Source organism: Girardinichthys multiradiatus, chromosome 15 (genome assembly GCF_021462225.1).
Source record: "Girardinichthys multiradiatus isolate DD_20200921_A chromosome 15, DD_fGirMul_XY1, whole genome shotgun sequence".
In the NCBI taxonomy this organism is placed as follows: domain Eukaryota; kingdom Metazoa; phylum Chordata; class Actinopteri; order Cyprinodontiformes; family Goodeidae; genus Girardinichthys; species Girardinichthys multiradiatus.
In genome coordinates, this window is record NC_061808.1 from 16,974,628 (window position 1) to 16,990,795 (window position 16,168).

Below are 16,168 nucleotides of genomic sequence, written 5' to 3' on the forward strand. Positions count from 1 at the left end.
AATAAACAAGAATATGATCACTCATTGGGCTGAACAGTGGCGCAGTTGGTAGTCCTGCTGCCTTGCAGCGAGAGGTTCCCAGGTTTTGCTGCATGGAGTTTGCATGTTCTCCCTGTGCATGTGTGGGTTCTCTCTGAGTACTCTGGCTTCCTCCCACATTCTAAAACATGCCTGTTAGGTTAATTGGTTGCTCTAAATTGCCCTGTGATGGACTTGTCTAGGGGGTACCCTGCCTCTCACCCAATGACCACTAGAGATGGGCACCAGCTCCCCGGTCATCCTGCAAGGACAGGTGGGTATCAACAATATATCAATGATCACTCATTAAAGTCATAACACTTATTTTAAAAGGTTGCTACAATGTTAGTGATAGTTTTCTAATGACTATGTTTCTGTGAACAGACCACTCTAAAAACTTGTATTTGTTTGTATTTTTATTTTTAACAATATTGAAACAGTTTCCTAATGGTTTAGTAAAGTTGCACCATCATGATTACAAATAAAAACTTCTCACTTGTACAATCATTTCTCTTGTTACATTAACGCTCAGCTTGGACTCCTGCTTTACTTGCACACAGATCATCTGCACTGTTGTATTGCTCTTGCATCTTATACTGCTCTATACTTACTCTCACTCACTTAAAACTGTGCACATATATTTATATTATATTGTAGATATGTTTATACTGTTTAATTTGTATTGTATTGCACTGACTACGCCAAAACAAATTCCTTGTATGTCCAAAAACGTACTTGGCAATAAAGCTTTTCTGATTCTGATTCTGATTCTTGCAGTAGCTTTAAAATGGAAGGCCGGCAGCCGCAGGCGTAGGTACAAACAGGCTCATTTAGAAAAACGTTTGCATTACTGCATAACTTGTAAAGTATCTGCAGAGTTAAATCCCCTGCTTCATCAGATCACTTTATGAGTGTTAGTTTTTCTTTGGAGTCTCTCCTTCTGGACCTGGCGGGCTCTTGTGCCAAAAGCAAGAGACTGCAGGGACTCTGTGATGAATCGATGCGTGGGAGAGACACACAGCATCACCAGCAGTTTGGAGTCGCCACCTGGTGGACAATATGGGAAAGAAAAACTAGTTATTCGGTTTTAAGGTGAAAATATATTTATTTAAATAAAGTCTGTTCAGTTATATGTCTGAACACTTTTGAGTGTGGTTTAATATTTTCACAGTTCTGCTATTTGTTATTGTCAGAACTAAAATGCAATTAAAATTATAGAATAGCTAAATCCAAATGCCTAACCTAAACTAAGAAATACAATTTTATAGAAAATTCCTAAATTCCTAAAAGGAGCTTACTATGTTTGTTAAGGTGGATCTTAGGTGTTTTATTGGTTTATCAGTTTTTTAAACCTGTGATGCAACTGCTCAATAGACAGATACAAGAAAGAAAAACCCCACCCAAATGTTTTTCAAATACTTGAAAACGTCATGCATATATCAGGGCTCCAACACATATTCCATGTGCAAATTCAATACTTTTTTCCAGATTCAAAATTGCATTGTAAATATGTTTTTGGCCATGACATCAAGGGTTTGGTTTAAATTTACTGTAGATACATCATGGTCAGAGTTTATATACAAAATCAATCAAAACTGCACTCATGGATGGATGATAACAAATGGTTGAATAGTAACATCTCTCCATTTTGACTGTGTCTTAAAGGAACCTTGACACATGGTGGCAATGGAGCCCTACCCTAAACCCATTTAGATTTACTCCAAGTCAGATGTAAGTATCGACATATATTTTTTGTAGGATTTATGTGGCACTGGAGATTAAAATGTGTCAAAGCTACCTCAAAAAGTCAAAAAAAAAAAAAAAAAACATAGTGCTCCTAGCTCTCTATAGATCAGAGTTGGCTCACTGGAGAACATCCATTATTGAAAACCCACTGTTGCCCTATCTATAGTTGCCTTCTTCATATATAGTCTACAAGCCAGATAAAGGGATATTAGTTGAGGCACATGTCCCTCTATTTCTGTTGTCTCTAACCAATAGTGGGGGCTTTGGATAACTCGGTCTGCTGCTCCAGCATGAAAAACTTCAGGCCACTGGCACAGATAGCCTACTCTTAACAGATATTAGTAATAGCCAAATGATTCAGCAAACATACCAAAAGCAGCCACCGGTGCAGAACATAGGATTGATGATGATATTGTGGGGTATAATGAGTCATTGCGCCTAAATACAGACAACTGAGAGTTTTACATGTGTATCACCTATGGTATCCTGCAGCAGATGGGTGAGTTTGCTGTTCCTGTAGGGGATGTGGGGTCTCTGTTCAGCCAGAGCTCCCAGGACATCAGAAAGAGCCGAGAGACTTCGGTTGATGCATGACACCTCCCACAGAGCTGCTCCTGACAATCCTGTCATACCTGAACCACACAGTTAGATGTCTAAAAGTTCCATCATGCTCATAGTTTCATCTTAAGTGAAGATACTTTCGATTTGAAAAAACAAAAGCCACGTTTTGCAGTTCCCATGAACAAAGAACATGCATGAGCACCTACCGACACATTCACTCCCTGCCAGGTCCACCAGCTGCAGCTTTGTCCTGAAAGGAGTGACTGAGATGCTGTTTCGGGGAGAGGGGCAACGAGATAATGCAGGAGAGGAGCATGGAGAGGAGGCCGGGCTCACAGTCAGTTCATCTGCAGAGTGCCGGGAGTGAGGGTTTGCACGGCGGCAGCGTGGGCTCCACCACTGCTTACAAGTTGAGCTCTTCATGTTCTTTTTGGCTCGCTGTAAACTGTGGGCTGGAAACAGGACAAAGGAGGAATGAATGCAGAAATCGCATATTCAGTGCCAGGCTGAGGTACCTAAAAAAAATCTGTAAACATGTGTTATGCATTTGTATTCAGGCTCCCTGAGTCAATAATTTGTAGAACCATCTATTGCTCCAATTACAGCTGCAAGTCCTCTGGGATAAGTCTTTATCAGCTTTGCACATCTAGAGATGTCCATTCTTCTTTGCAAACTAGCTCAAGCTCACTCAAACCGTAAGGAAAGCATCCGTAAACATCTATTTTTAAATACTGAAAAAGATTCGAGTGGGTTTAGATCTGGACATTGACTGGACCATTTTGATCTAAACCTTTCAATTCATACTGGCTGTACGTTTGGGGTTGTTGTCCCTGCTGGAAGTTAAGCCTTTGCCCTAGTTTCAAATGTTTTACAGCTTCTAACAGGTTTTTAAACAGATTTTCTTCCAGGATTGCCTTGCCCCTAATCAGTCGTTCATGCTTCTTGGTCTTAATGATGCTGTTTGTTCACTAATGTTCTCTCAAAAACAAAATGTGAAAAAGTTTGAAAATATACAGATACTTTTGCAAGGCACTGCATAACTATTTCTCACCCAGGGCCAGTGCATCAGGGCTCTTTGTGGAAATTGTCAGGGAGATGACAAGATGAGAGCGAGACGAGTCGGCATGGATGAGTGTCGGACATTGAGCCCGGAGCTTCAGGACACCACTCAGGATCTGCATGATCTCAGATGCGTTACACACAGGCCTATAAAAAGAACCAAAAACTGAAAACTACTAGCTGTTCATAAACCTAACATCAACATTTTTAGACTTAATTACAATAAATAAAGTGACAATCGAGTACATCTCAGCAAAATTAAGCACTTCAGAAAGTAGCATTATTATTATTATTATGTATTTGATCAAGAAGAAGTGAAAACCTTATATATGTTGTCTTTTCTGACATAGGTGCACAAAGCATGTTGACTACACTTACATCAAAGCAATAGAAAAAATTTTCACAATTGACAGGTAAGCTAGGTTTTTTTCTTTTCTATTGACGACCTGGGCAACTGCCCATAAATGAAAAACTGCCATTGGCAGGACCAAAGCTGTAAGAACGTTTTCATGTGTTTTTCACCTTTAGTCCTCCTTCACTCACAACATGTCTAATAAAATTTTAAAATATGATGAGAAAAAGCTGGATAATTATTCTTTATGACTACAGGAAGCCCATACTTTTTTTTTAATGAAATGTTCTTTGATTCAAAAAGCACTTGTCAAAATGTTAGGCTTTATAAGAACTGCTATTGCAGATTATTAAAGCAAAAGGTTCATTATCTTTAAATAATCCCACACAGTCTCTTCGGCTCTGGCTGTACTCACTCATATGTGAGGTTGGGGACCTGGCTGGCCCCAGACGAGGTGGTGACGACATCCCGGCGCTGGCCAACAGCGTTTCCCTGCTCGTCTCTGGCGAGCAGGTCGTACACCTCGTTATTATACACCTCCATTACGGACAGCTCCACTGTGTGACTCTCTGCTGGTTTCTCAGAGATTAGCCTTGGTGTTGCATGGGATCAGTCAAAACAATTGAATGCAAAACAAAAAGCAAAGAAGTTAATGATATTTAGGAGAGAATTAACAGAGCAGAGCAATCTATCTTTTTTTTTTTTTTTAAACCGTTTTGCAAACAGTTGCCCCGTTGACAAAAACAACTTCTCCGTGTATTTAGTCATTTGTTTTCCGTTTCTCTCTCTGGCTGTGATATATATGTAAATATGCTGGACATTCCAGCAAAACATCTAATTAAAATATGAGTGATCTCCATTAGCAGACAGATACTTTTGTTTTCTCAGTTGAGGTATTTTAAGAACAGTTCTGTTCAGTGTCCTTTAAGTCAAGTTACAGAATGTAAGCGACGTGCAAATTTAAGTTTGCACACAGTTGGCACCTTTTTGTTCCAGTTGTCCTTTGGATAACTGGTCATTTTCTGACAAAAGGTCTTATTTAATTATTTTTAGAGCACACTTGATCACATACCCCTAAACATTACAGGAAAGTCTTGCTCCTTATAGGTTGTAGACAACCTATAAGGAACTGAGAGGTGGGTTAAAGCTGCAGGGCAACTGTTCTTCAGACCAGATGTTATTTGGTACATTTCAGAGGCCTTTGTTTCTCACCGAAAGAGCTCAGCAGCAGCTTTAGGGATAATGCCCTCCTGAGAGTCCTGCAGCATTCCAGATTTTGCTTTCAGAGACTGGGATCCCATCATGGTGTGAGTTTTTCCACTTCCTGTCTGCCCATATGCCATGATGCACACATTATAGCTGCAGTGTAGGGAGGGAAATAACATTTGGTTAATGCTCAAGTGTTTCGGTCAAATGGTATTTAAATAAATGGATCTTGGATAAGACGTTCTTCATGTCTTCTCCTCACCCGTCCAACAGAGACGTAAGGAGGCACTTGACTTCTTTAAATACAACTTCCTGGGAGTCCTCTGGTCCATGCACTCTAAATAAAGAAATCAAATGACTGACTGACAAAAAAAGAACAAAACACAGACTGAACTTTTATGCTGGCCATTTATTTTACCTCTCAAACTCAAACATTTTTTGTTGCACTGGCATCCCAGTTTTCAGGCAAGTCACTGACACTGTGTCCTTCAAATATAAATAAATAAAAAACTGAAAAGTGAGAACTGAGATAGCAATGAATAAAGAACAGGTTTGATGGACTGAATAACTCACGTCACTGATTGCATGAATGACTGGTTCTGTTGAAGCAGACCTAAAAAAAACAAGGAACATTATAAACACCTTTCTCCTCCCTGATATTTCAGATAATATTCTTCATGTTAAACCAACCCTGATCCGCAGGTAGAAGTCTGGACATGGTCAAAATGTAGAACTGGACGCACCCTGCAGTGAACTCTGATGTTTCCTCTCAGTTCCTGCAGAAAGATAAAAGAAAAAAAAAATGCATTGATAGCTTTAGTTGTATTTAAAAGTATTTTTCTTTGTTTTCTCTGTATTGACGCATTTCTCCTCACCACTAAAGCATTATGTATTTCTTTTCTCTTCTGCTTCTCTCCCCTGCACCTCTCCCTTTCCTCCTCCAGAGAGCGCTCCAGAGCTGCGACATGAGCCTGCAAATCTTGGCGTGAAATGTAAAACGTAAAAAATGAAGCAGCGCACAGAAATCTTAACATCCAGCGAGGTTGTTTTTAATCAGTGTTTAAAGTGGCGACATTTCTTGGAGCACCGTTTTTAAGATGTTTTTGCTTCCGGCTTTGGAGGACCGAATGTGCCATGTTAAGACTAAAACTACAGAAATCAATAAATGCTTATTAACATTATTATGATGGAACAAACAAAACAAATAAAAGAAAATACGTTTAAATAATTTTAGACACTCTAATATGTGGCATAAACAGTTATCGATTTTTAACTAATTTTATTTGTGACCAACAATCACTTCAGTGTTTCATTTCTTTTAATTGCCCTTCATTTTTAATTATTGATTAACATATTCACATTTTTTTCACTTTTTTTATTTACTACTTTCTTTAAATTATTACTTAATGCATTATATTAACAATATATAGTTAGTTATTGAACTTGTAACCCAGTGGTTTAACTGTACATTTTCAACATTTCATTATTTTACCAGCCTAACCCCATACAATGTAATAAAACTACATTTCTCATGTATTTTAGAACTAATAAGCAACAAATAACAGTATTAAAAATATTAACATAGCAGAGAACCTCTAAATAAATTACACAGAAAAGGACAAGTACTAAAGGATTTCTCTTAGGCTCCCTCCATCTAACAACAGTGTGAGATCAGGCAGGTAAAGACACTTTGAAGCCTGTAGGACAGGGGTGTCCAAAGTGCGGCCCGGGGTCCATTTGCGGTCCCTAGATGGATGTTGTACGGCCCCCTGACTGCAATTCAAGAATGATTTGGCCCAACAACACAGAGGATGCAGATGGAGACTTTTCATTTTTAATTAGGGCAAAATTATTACAGACAAATTCAAATCCTTACAATGGAAAATGTACATCAAAAAAGTATTCTTCTTTAATTAGCCACATTTTTTTGCATTTACTTTAATTTTATAGTAATCAGCGCTACATCTTTCCAGCAACTCAAAATCTGACTTTGATGCACCCAAATCTGCCTTTACTAAATGTATTAACTTGGCTAATAATTCCCTAATTGGAAAGAGTTTTCAAAGAAAACGTCTTAAATCCTGTTTTATTGCTGAGAATAGAAAATGTTTTTTTCTTTTTTTTCATCCTAACAGAATTTGCAAACTGGATGATTTTCTTTTATTGAGCCAAATTTGCAAAACCTGGTTTGAATCTACTATGATTAACACATCCCTTTCCTACAAAAATGTGCATGCTTACTTTATTATTTAGCAGGTTAAAAAATTCACATTATTATGTTTTGTGATTTTAGTTTTAAAAAAATTTTATTTTATGACCTCAAGTACTTTTGACTTGACAAGTTATGTCACTTGAGTCAAAAGTTTGGACACCACTGCTGTAGGATGATCTGTGCCATGTGAAAAGGCTTATCTTGACCAAATTAGGTGACAAGATCATTTTCCTCCAATCAGCTGATCGAGCGGTTCAATCAGCTGATTGGCTACTCTGTAAAGAGCAGTGGATAAACCTTCAGTTACCTGATAGAGCAGCCTTAGACAAAGCAAATGGGTGGGATCATGTTAGAGGATTATCCTTACTGTAATACAGGCAGCACGGGGGCTGGAAATCACTTCAGAAACAAGAACACACGGAGAGCAGGTTTTTCTGTTTATGTGTTTTGCGACTCATCGTTGCTAATATTTAACAATTTTTTGTTCCTTTAAAGTAAAGCATGGAAAGCCTAACTTTAAAGACACAATGTTAGTACCTTAGGATGCTATTCCTCAAATTACCACCTGCTTGTTCTAGCTCACTGCATCCAATGCTTGTGTGTGCAAAATTCTGACACCAAGTGTCAGAAAGACACTGAATTTCAGCTCCAGATACAGAAAGAGATACTACCACTGAGAGATAAATGACATACCACATTTATCTTGTCTAAGGCTCCATACATGCAGATACTTACCCAATAGTTCTTCTCCATTGGGATCATTCAAGTGGGAACTGGCTTGCTTGACTTTCTGCAGCAGCTGCTTGCACTGCTCCTCCAGTTCAGAAGCAGAGCTCACATAGACCGCAAACACCTCACTCAGGACCTGCTTCACAGCCTGCAATGAAGACACTTTCATGGATTCTTTATGGGTGTATGTAAGCCTGTGCATTTACTAATTAATATATATATATATATATATATATATATATATATAATTCCCATACCTGGACCTGAGTGTGGAGCTTCACAAGAAAAGTTTGGAATATTTTCCTCTGGAGCTGATGATGGTCCTCTGCCTTTTTGTCTCCTTCATGCTCTCGACGCAACCTCCCTGCACACTAGAAAAGATAACCACTTTTTATTCTATTTATTTATATCTATTTTATTCTATATATTTTACACATTCAAAATAGGGCCAGCAGGTAAAAATTTGATCTATACACATATATTTTAGTTAGAATAAATGTTCTTCAACAGCTTCTATGCTGAAATAAAAACCTGAACAATCATTTTCCTTTAGAAGTCACCTAATAAGGGCGTGGCGCTGATGGTGCAGGGGTTAAGTGCGCGACCATATATGGAGGCTACAGTCCTCGAAGCGGCCGTCCCGGGTTCGAGTCCCGGACCTGGCGACATTTGCCAAATGTCTCCCCCTCTCTCTACCTCTCTTTCCTGTCTGCCTACTGTCAAAAAATAAAAATAAAGGCCACTAGTGCCAAAAAAATATCTAAAAAAAAAAAAGAAGTCACCTAATAATAACACAGAGTCCCAATTTGAGCAATTTCGTTGCGTCACATCAAAAACTCCAAGTTATAAAGCACTTTGTGAAGTTTTCACAGAGCACGGGTTAATCCATCATCTGAAAATAAAAATATTATGGCACAACTGCAAGCTTACTAAGATAAAGTGGCCCATCTAAATCAGTAGGTCAAGCAAGCGGTGTAAATAATCAGAGAAGGAGTCAAGAAGCTAATAGTAACTCTGGAGGAAATGCAGAGATCCAGAGCTCAGGTGTGAGATCTTGGCCTTTATTAAAAGGTTCCAAGATCACAGCCATTGCTGACAAAAAGCCACAAGAATACATATTTGTATTTCAGCACAAACCCTCTAGGAGACACAATAGAAAAAGACAAGATAACTTGAGCTATAGCAACATTCAAATTCCTTTTGGGGTTAATGAATTGTTCTTAATTGAATGTCAAAGAAGGTGCTTTGGTCAAATGAGCACAAAATTAGACTTTTTTGTCTAAATCCAAAACACTATGTGAGGTGGAAAAGCAGTACTCCACATCACCCTGAGCACACAATCGCCATGGTATATATGTAGGTGGCAGCATCAAGCTGTAGGGTTGCAACTCTTTAGCACGGACAAGGTTAGAGATTATGGGAAAATGGATGGAGGTTAATACAAGACAAAACTGACAGAAAACCTGCTAGGGGCTACAAAACACTTTGGACCTGGGAGAAGGCGCATGATTATGAATTATTCTTATCAAATGATATTCAAGTTTTGTAATGGCCATGTCAAAGTCCAAAGTCCAGACCTACTAAAATTGGTGTTAACAGATGGAGACACTCTCCATCCAAGAAAAATGGGTAAAACATATCTGTGGTAGAGACATACCTCAAAACAGTAGCAGATGAAATTATAGCAAAAGGTGGTTTTACAAAATATTGACACAGGGGGCTGAAAAAAATGAACGTCATCTACATGCTAATTTGTGTTCATCTATCACATAACATTTTACTAAAACACATTCATGTGTGTTTTTAACAAGACACATGTGAAAAAGTTGAAGGTGTGCGAATACTTTAGCAAAACACCAGCCCTTTCATAGTTGTGTTTTAGTAAGTGCAGGTCATTTTCTTACCTCAGCAAGTCTTAAATGAAGAATTGTATTCTCCGTCTCCAGTTCAAGTATTCTCTCCTCTTTATTCTGATATAAAGTAAATCATATGTAAGAGATTACTAAATAAAGAGGAATACGTGTTTCTATTTTTAATCTGCTTTTCAACATCACCACCGTCACATAATCACTTACCCTCAGTTTGTGCTCCAGTAGGTGCACCTGATGTGCAACTATTTGGTCCCTGTTTATAAAAAGGGGCATTTTTCTAACACAAGAAAGTAATAAAAACCGATAGGCAATGGCCTGACCTCGTCTCTTTCCTCTTTCTACTGATCACGTCGTGTCCTCTCAGCTCAGGTAATCCGATTAGGGACGATCAGTAACAACTGTCTCTATTTTGTCAGCGGGTGAACGTAATCAACCCAAAGAAAGAATATAGCATCATTTGTGGTATAACAATAATTAGATGTTTTTGCGAAAAATACCTAATATGGGAGCGCGTAAGAAAAAAAACCACAAAGTGAAACAGGTGGCTAATTGTGTGTAGTGACAGGTTTCACCAGGAGAGGGCAGCAGAGCTTTCTGAGGGTGACGACTTACAGCGGAACGTAAACATTGCGAAGAAGAAAACCACTTCCGTATAGTCAGACCTTTCTCTAAGCTTGCTGCTTGCACTTTGCCTTCTGTCGCTCTAGTTACAAAATGTCTGAAATGAAAGACAAGAAACGGGAGAACGTCAGCATCGCCTCTGAGGTAAAACCTTTTAAACTTTGTTTTTTGTATTTATTAGCCCGTCGCTTTTCATTTAAAATCTACCGAGTTCTGTTTATCATTCATTGATTCACTGTTCTGCTTGTTCTCGCTCTAATTTCGTTAAGTTGTTAAATTCAGTGCACGGTAACGTCGCTTTATGTCTCTCTGTAAAGATTGACCGGCTGGAAGAAAGACGTGAGCGTTGCCACGACAACTTGGAGAGGGCGGAGTTTAAGAGCAGGAAGGCGAGGCTGTCTGAAAAAGAGAGGTGAGGGTGGAGACTACAGGTGGAGGTGTCAGCTTTAAGTATGTGTAAAAATACGGGGCTGGCGGAGGGAGGGTTCATAAATCTTTAGTGTCTTTTGGGTCTTCTTGTGAAGATGTTTAGTTGTTTTAGATGTGATATATATTTATCTATCTTGTTACTTGCAAAACTATTACCACAAGTTGAAAGAAAATGATCCATGGGTTTTTACAATGTTTTGTTAATATTTATTCATATTTGCCCCCCTTTCAGTTCAAATAAAATTCTGCGCAACCAGCTGGGCGAATCCACCTGTCTGTAGTATAATCTCAGCGTGAATACAATTGCTCTGTAAAGCCTCAGAGTTTTGTAGAAGAGGAGAGACATTATTAAAATAAAGACCTAAAAAGTCCTGTTTGCAGTTAGCTAAGAGCCTTGAAGGGGACACAGCAAACACGTGTAAGAAGATGTTCTGGTCAGATAGATAACATGGAAATGTTTGGCCTGTATGCAAAACACGTTGTATGGTGGAAAGGTTACACTGCAGACACATTGAAAACATCACCACTAAAATTACAGTGGCAAGTATCATGCTGTGGGACTTGGGGTGGGGGTGTGCAAGGCAAACACAAGGCAATCCGAACTGATTTACAGGACATTAGAGGAAAGGCAGAAAGAAAATAACAAAGAATAAACATAAACGCACCAGCATGCATTACATACAAATGCATGTCAAACTTTCCAGATTTTTATTTGCAAAAGCATTCGAAAATGTATCATTTTAATTCTACTTCATTATTATGCACATCGTTTTGCCAAACACTCTTTGCATTTCTGATGTAAGTTTGTGTATTATTATTATTATTAAAACGTTTTTTGGAGATTGATCTGTTTCATTTCCCCCTCCCACTTTATTCCACAGGCAAGAACTGGAAAATGAAATGGCAATCATAAATGCAAGAGTGCAAAAGCTAGGTGAGCTTGTATACCTAAAATAATTATTCCTGGTGATAGACCCCACTTGATTGCTAAAGTATGTTTATTTATGTTTTGGGTATTTGATGTTTACTGAAGACTGCCAGTCAAGGGCTTTTCAAGATTCCGACTTAATTTTCACTTAGGTTTCTTACATAAAGTCAAAAAATTTAGAGCTAGTGTCTTTTTGATTCTTGCAGCAATGCCAACCCATTGGTGACATTTTCAACTAAAACATATAAATATTGATTTAAGGGTATGTGTTTAAATAAAAATGGCAAAAGCCACAGAAATTGTTAGAATCTGTTGAGTGAAATTTTACAATTAGAAGATTTTTGCTGTTCCGTACAAAAACAAATCATTAACACCAATCATTTACAGTTATATTAGAGACGGATTGTTGCCAAACATTATATGTTCATTAATGTTCTTTTTTAAATCTTTAGATAAGGATCTTGCAATGTTGAGAGGGGAGAACCGAAGGAACATGCTGTTGTCAGTAGCCCTGCTCACAATCAGCGCTCTCTTCTACTACATCTTTTACTTCAATGAGGATGACACATGATGCTGCGGAGAACCTCAGAGTGGGCTGCTACTCTTAACAAGCCCAGCACAGCCTTGCTACAGGATTATTATTTGAGCTCTTTACGAAAAACCAAACACATGAAAAGGAATGAGCCAAAGAGTTGATTAAAATGCCTCAGTTCTGCCTCCAGGTGGCGTCATTGCCATTTAAATTCTCTTATGGTGAATGTTTGCCTCCAAAGTTGCCAAAGCCACCGTAACCTTCTAATTCTTGAGTCTTTAACCTTTCTGAATCATGTGGACCAACAATGATAATGAAGGCTGTTGGTTAAACTTGCCTGTGAAATGAGTGAACATGTTCTTCAGCTTGTTTGTCATTGTTTATACAGCCCTTATTACACATAGGCAACCTAACCAGCACGCTGAATGTAAAGTTTGCCTTAGCTAAGCCAGCGCTTAATTACAATGAATGCATGTCTGCCTCTTCAGTCCTGTGTGTGAAAAAAACACACTCATCATTTACTGCATTTGACTTTTCTTTTTACTGTAGGTGAAAACTAAAAATCACCAGAAGGATGTATTTGTTTGTATTCATTTTTATGCAAGGGACACACTTATGTAGTTACAAGAGCTTAAGAAACTAAACTGACAAATGTTTACTTCAAATATGCAATGTTGGGCTTGATTTATTTCTTTATTGTAAATAAATATATATTCAACCAATTTTGGAAGCCTGTTTGTTGATGCATTACTTCCTGTGCACTACTTTCTGATCAAGTTATGTCAGTGATTAAATGTTTAATAGAGGCTTGGACATTTTACAATAGGACTTACAGTTGTGAAAACATTTAAATATTCAGTTCACTGAGAAATGTTCACATATTGATTTCTTATTAGGAACAGGATTTAATTGCACAAACCAGCCTTGTTTTACTCATTAAACAACATATATCAACAAATATGTGTTTTCTAACTAAGGCGAAGACAATGACAACCTACCCCTGCTCTGGCTTATCCGATTTGACAAAAATAGCTTCATTCAGATGTTTCTTGTAGCCATGTACCAGTGTCTGACATTGGTTTGAGCAAAGTTTATCCCCCACCTTATTGTCATTTGAGTGATGTTGGAGGGCTTTCCTGCACGTACAGTCTGGTTTAAATCACCACACAGCATCTCAATGAGATCAAGATCTGTCTATGGGTGTGTCAACTTGGCTCTATTATAAAAGCACCCTGAGGTGTCAGTAAGAGTAGAAACGCACAAAATAAGTTTACTTACAGTACAAACCAAACGTTTGGACACACCTCATTCAAAGAGTTGTCTTTATTTTCATGACTATGAATATTGTAGCTTCACACTGAAGGCATCAAAACAATGAATTAACACATGTGGAATCATACACTGAACAAAAAGTGTGAAACAACTGAAAATATGTCTTATATTCTAGGTTCTTCAAAGTGTCCCCAAGTGCAGTCGCAAAAACCATCAAGCGCTACAAAGAAACTGGCTCACATGAGGACCGCCCAGGAAAGGAAGACCAAGAGTCACCTCTGCTGCGGACGATAAGTTCATCCGAGTCACCAGCCTCAGAAATAGCAGGTTAACAGCAGCTCAGATTAGAGAACAGGTCAATGCCACACAGAGTTCTAGCAGCAGACACATCTCTAGAACAACTATTAAGAGGAGACTGTGTGAATCAGGCCTTCATGGTAAAATAGCTGCTAGGAAACCACTGCTGAGGACAGACAACAAGCAGAAGAGACTTGTTTGGGCTAAAGAACACAAGGAATGGACATTAGACCAGTGGAAATCTGTGCTTTGGTCTGATGAGTCCAAGTTTGAGATCTTTCGTTCCAACCACCGTGTCTTTGAGTGGCGCAGAAGAGGTGAACGGATGGAATCTGCATGCCTGGTTCCCACCATGAAGCATGGAGGAGGAGGTGTGATGGTGTGGGGGTGCTTTGTTGGTGACACTGTTGGGGATTTATTCAAAATTGAAGGCATACTGAACCAGCATGGCTACCACAGCATTTATCAGCGGCATGCTATTCCATCTGGTTTGCGTTTAATTGGACCATCATTTATTTTTCAACAGGACAATGACCCCAAAAACACCTCCAGGCTGTGTAAGGGCTATTTGACCAAGAAGGAGAGTGATGGGGTGCTGCACCAGATGACCTGACCTCCACAGTCACCGGACCTGAACCCAATTGAGATGGTTTGGGTTGAGCTGGACCGCAGAGTGAAGACAAAAGGGCCAACAAGTGCTAAGCAACTCTGGGAACTCCTTCAAGACTGTTGAAAACCATTTCAGGTGACTACCTCTTGAAGTTCATCAACAGAATGCCAAGAATGTGAGGAGCAGTAATCAAAGCAAAAGGTGGCTACTTTGAAGAACCTAGAATATAAGACATATTTTCAGTTGTTTCACACTTTTTTGTTCAGTATATAATTCCACATGTGTTAATTCATAGTTTTGATGCCTTCAGTGTGAAGCTACAATATTCATAGTCATGAAAATAAAGACAACTCTTTGAATGAGAAGGTGTGTCCAAACGTTTGGTCTGTACTGTGTATTGGGATTGAAAAGCAATACTAAAGTTTTATTCCCATGATCATTTTTGGGGGATTAAAAATCTAATTCAGGTGTTCATTTTTGTTCAAATTATGTGAGGCAGATCAGGGTGCCCCAGAGATGTTATTCAATGTTTGAAAAATAAAAGAAGAAATAAATTCCTATTCAGTATCTCTGCAGCTTTAGATTACAAGGACAAGAATGTTTAGTTTAAAAAAGGATGACACCTTTTGCCAAAGCTTACTTTTTTTATTTATTTCATTTGTCAGAAAGAAGGTGTTATATTTCAGATATCTTAACAAAAACCAATAGTTTTATTAGTCTGGGGATCAGATAGACCTTTGAGAGCTGTAGATGGTTATTTCATTTAGCAATAATTATAAAGATATGTGTTAATATGTAATTAATTTCTACTTTTTGTTTGTTTTTTGTGTGTGCAATTTGGAAACAGTACAATACTTATAAGCTTAATGCAAAGAAGTCTCAAAGTGCTGGGTTATCATTTCAAAACAAGACTTTGCCCCTTTTAAAAGATGCATATATAAGCAGTTTCATCAAATTAATGCTATTTTACTGATTAAAACTAAATAATAATAAACCATATTAATATTAATTTAATAAAACTGCATTCCCTTCATTAGAGCTCAAACAAAGCAGTAAAAAACAAAAAAAAATAAATATCTGATTATGATGTAAATCATGCTTTTTTTTAAACATTTTATATCATTTTTACATTTGGTGCTGTTCATTTGGAAATTTTTATTCTTGTATTGCCTTTTAGTGTGTTTTATGTGAATATGACTTTTTATAGGTAAACAATTGTTTTATACCTGAATGATTGTTTTGTTTCGATTAATTAAAAAAAAGATGATAATTTTCAACAACTCTCTTTCTGAAAAGATGGTTTACACCTTGTTTGTATTTTTCACATTTAAAAGTATTTGAATATTTTATTTTATACAAAATAAAGACGTTTTGAGGCTGGAACCGATTGCTGAAAATAAAATACCAAATCCTCTGTTATTATGATTATATTAGAGGAATAGAAAAGCACAATAGATTATGAGTTAAAATCTTTCAGGCTACTGTAGAGTTAAGGTATATAAACCTTGTGCAGCATAGCAAAAACTAATCATTAAGGTCAGGTAATATATGATAGTTTTTTCATGGTGGTTCTGATGATAAAACATTTATAAATTTGTCCAAATATGAATATTTAATCAGAGCAACGTTTTAAGTTGTTGCTCTGGGAGATCTTTTGTGTTGGGAAATGTTTGTGTGCCCTTCGTCCTACACTTTCTATTAGCACCAACGCAGGCTCCGTCCCAC

General features: G+C 37.8%; 2 protein-coding genes across 2 annotated transcripts; one reads left to right on the forward strand and one right to left on the reverse strand.

Annotated features, from left to right (window-relative positions):
- Positions 1–664: 664 nt before the first annotated feature.
- On the reverse strand, positions 665–10,227 carry kif25 (kinesin family member 25). Its single transcript, XM_047387266.1, has 15 exons — positions 9,959–10,227; positions 9,788–9,853; positions 8,141–8,254; positions 7,890–8,031; positions 5,818–5,921; positions 5,633–5,718; positions 5,516–5,555; positions 5,361–5,428; positions 5,205–5,279; positions 4,949–5,095; positions 4,152–4,328; positions 3,377–3,531; positions 2,532–2,777; positions 2,241–2,396; positions 665–1,065 (listed from the first exon to the last, which is right to left on the reverse strand). Exons 1-15 carry the CDS (start codon positions 10,025–10,027, stop codon positions 914–916), a joined length of 1,797 nt encoding a protein of 598 aa, XP_047243222.1. The 5' UTR covers positions 10,028–10,227; the 3' UTR covers positions 665–913.
- Positions 10,228–10,377: 150 nt separating this feature from the next.
- Positions 10,378–12,986, forward strand: ccdc167 (coiled-coil domain containing 167). Its single transcript, XM_047387267.1, has 4 exons — positions 10,378–10,519; positions 10,693–10,787; positions 11,686–11,738; positions 12,185–12,986. The coding sequence occupies exons 1-4, from the start codon at positions 10,469–10,471 to the stop codon at positions 12,301–12,303; spliced, it is 318 nt and encodes a 105-aa protein (XP_047243223.1). The 5' UTR covers positions 10,378–10,468; the 3' UTR covers positions 12,304–12,986.
- The last annotated feature ends 3,182 nt before the right edge of the window (positions 12,987–16,168 follow it).

Coding starts and splice junctions, on each gene's coding strand:
- ccdc167 (XM_047387267.1), top strand. CDS start 10,469: ATGTCTGAAATGAAAGACAAGAAACGGGAGAACGTCAGCATCGCCTCT. Junction 10,520..10,692: donor ACGTCAGCATCGCCTCTGAG/GTAAAACCTTTT, acceptor CTCTCTGTAAAG/ATTGACCGGCTGGAAGAAAG. Junction 11,739..12,184: donor TGCAAGAGTGCAAAAGCTAG/GTGAGCTTGTAT, acceptor TTAAATCTTTAG/ATAAGGATCTTGCAATGTTG.
- kif25 (XM_047387266.1), bottom strand. CDS start 10,027: ATGCCCCTTTTTATAAACAGGGACCAAATAGTTGCACATCAGGTGCAC. Junction 5,429..5,515: donor TCATTCATGCAATCAGTGAC/GTGAGTTATTCA, acceptor TTATATTTGAAG/GACACAGTGTCAGTGACTTG. Junction 4,329..4,948: donor GCTGCTGCTGAGCTCTTTCG/GTGAGAAACAAA, acceptor TGCAACACCAAG/GCTAATCTCTGAGAAACCAG.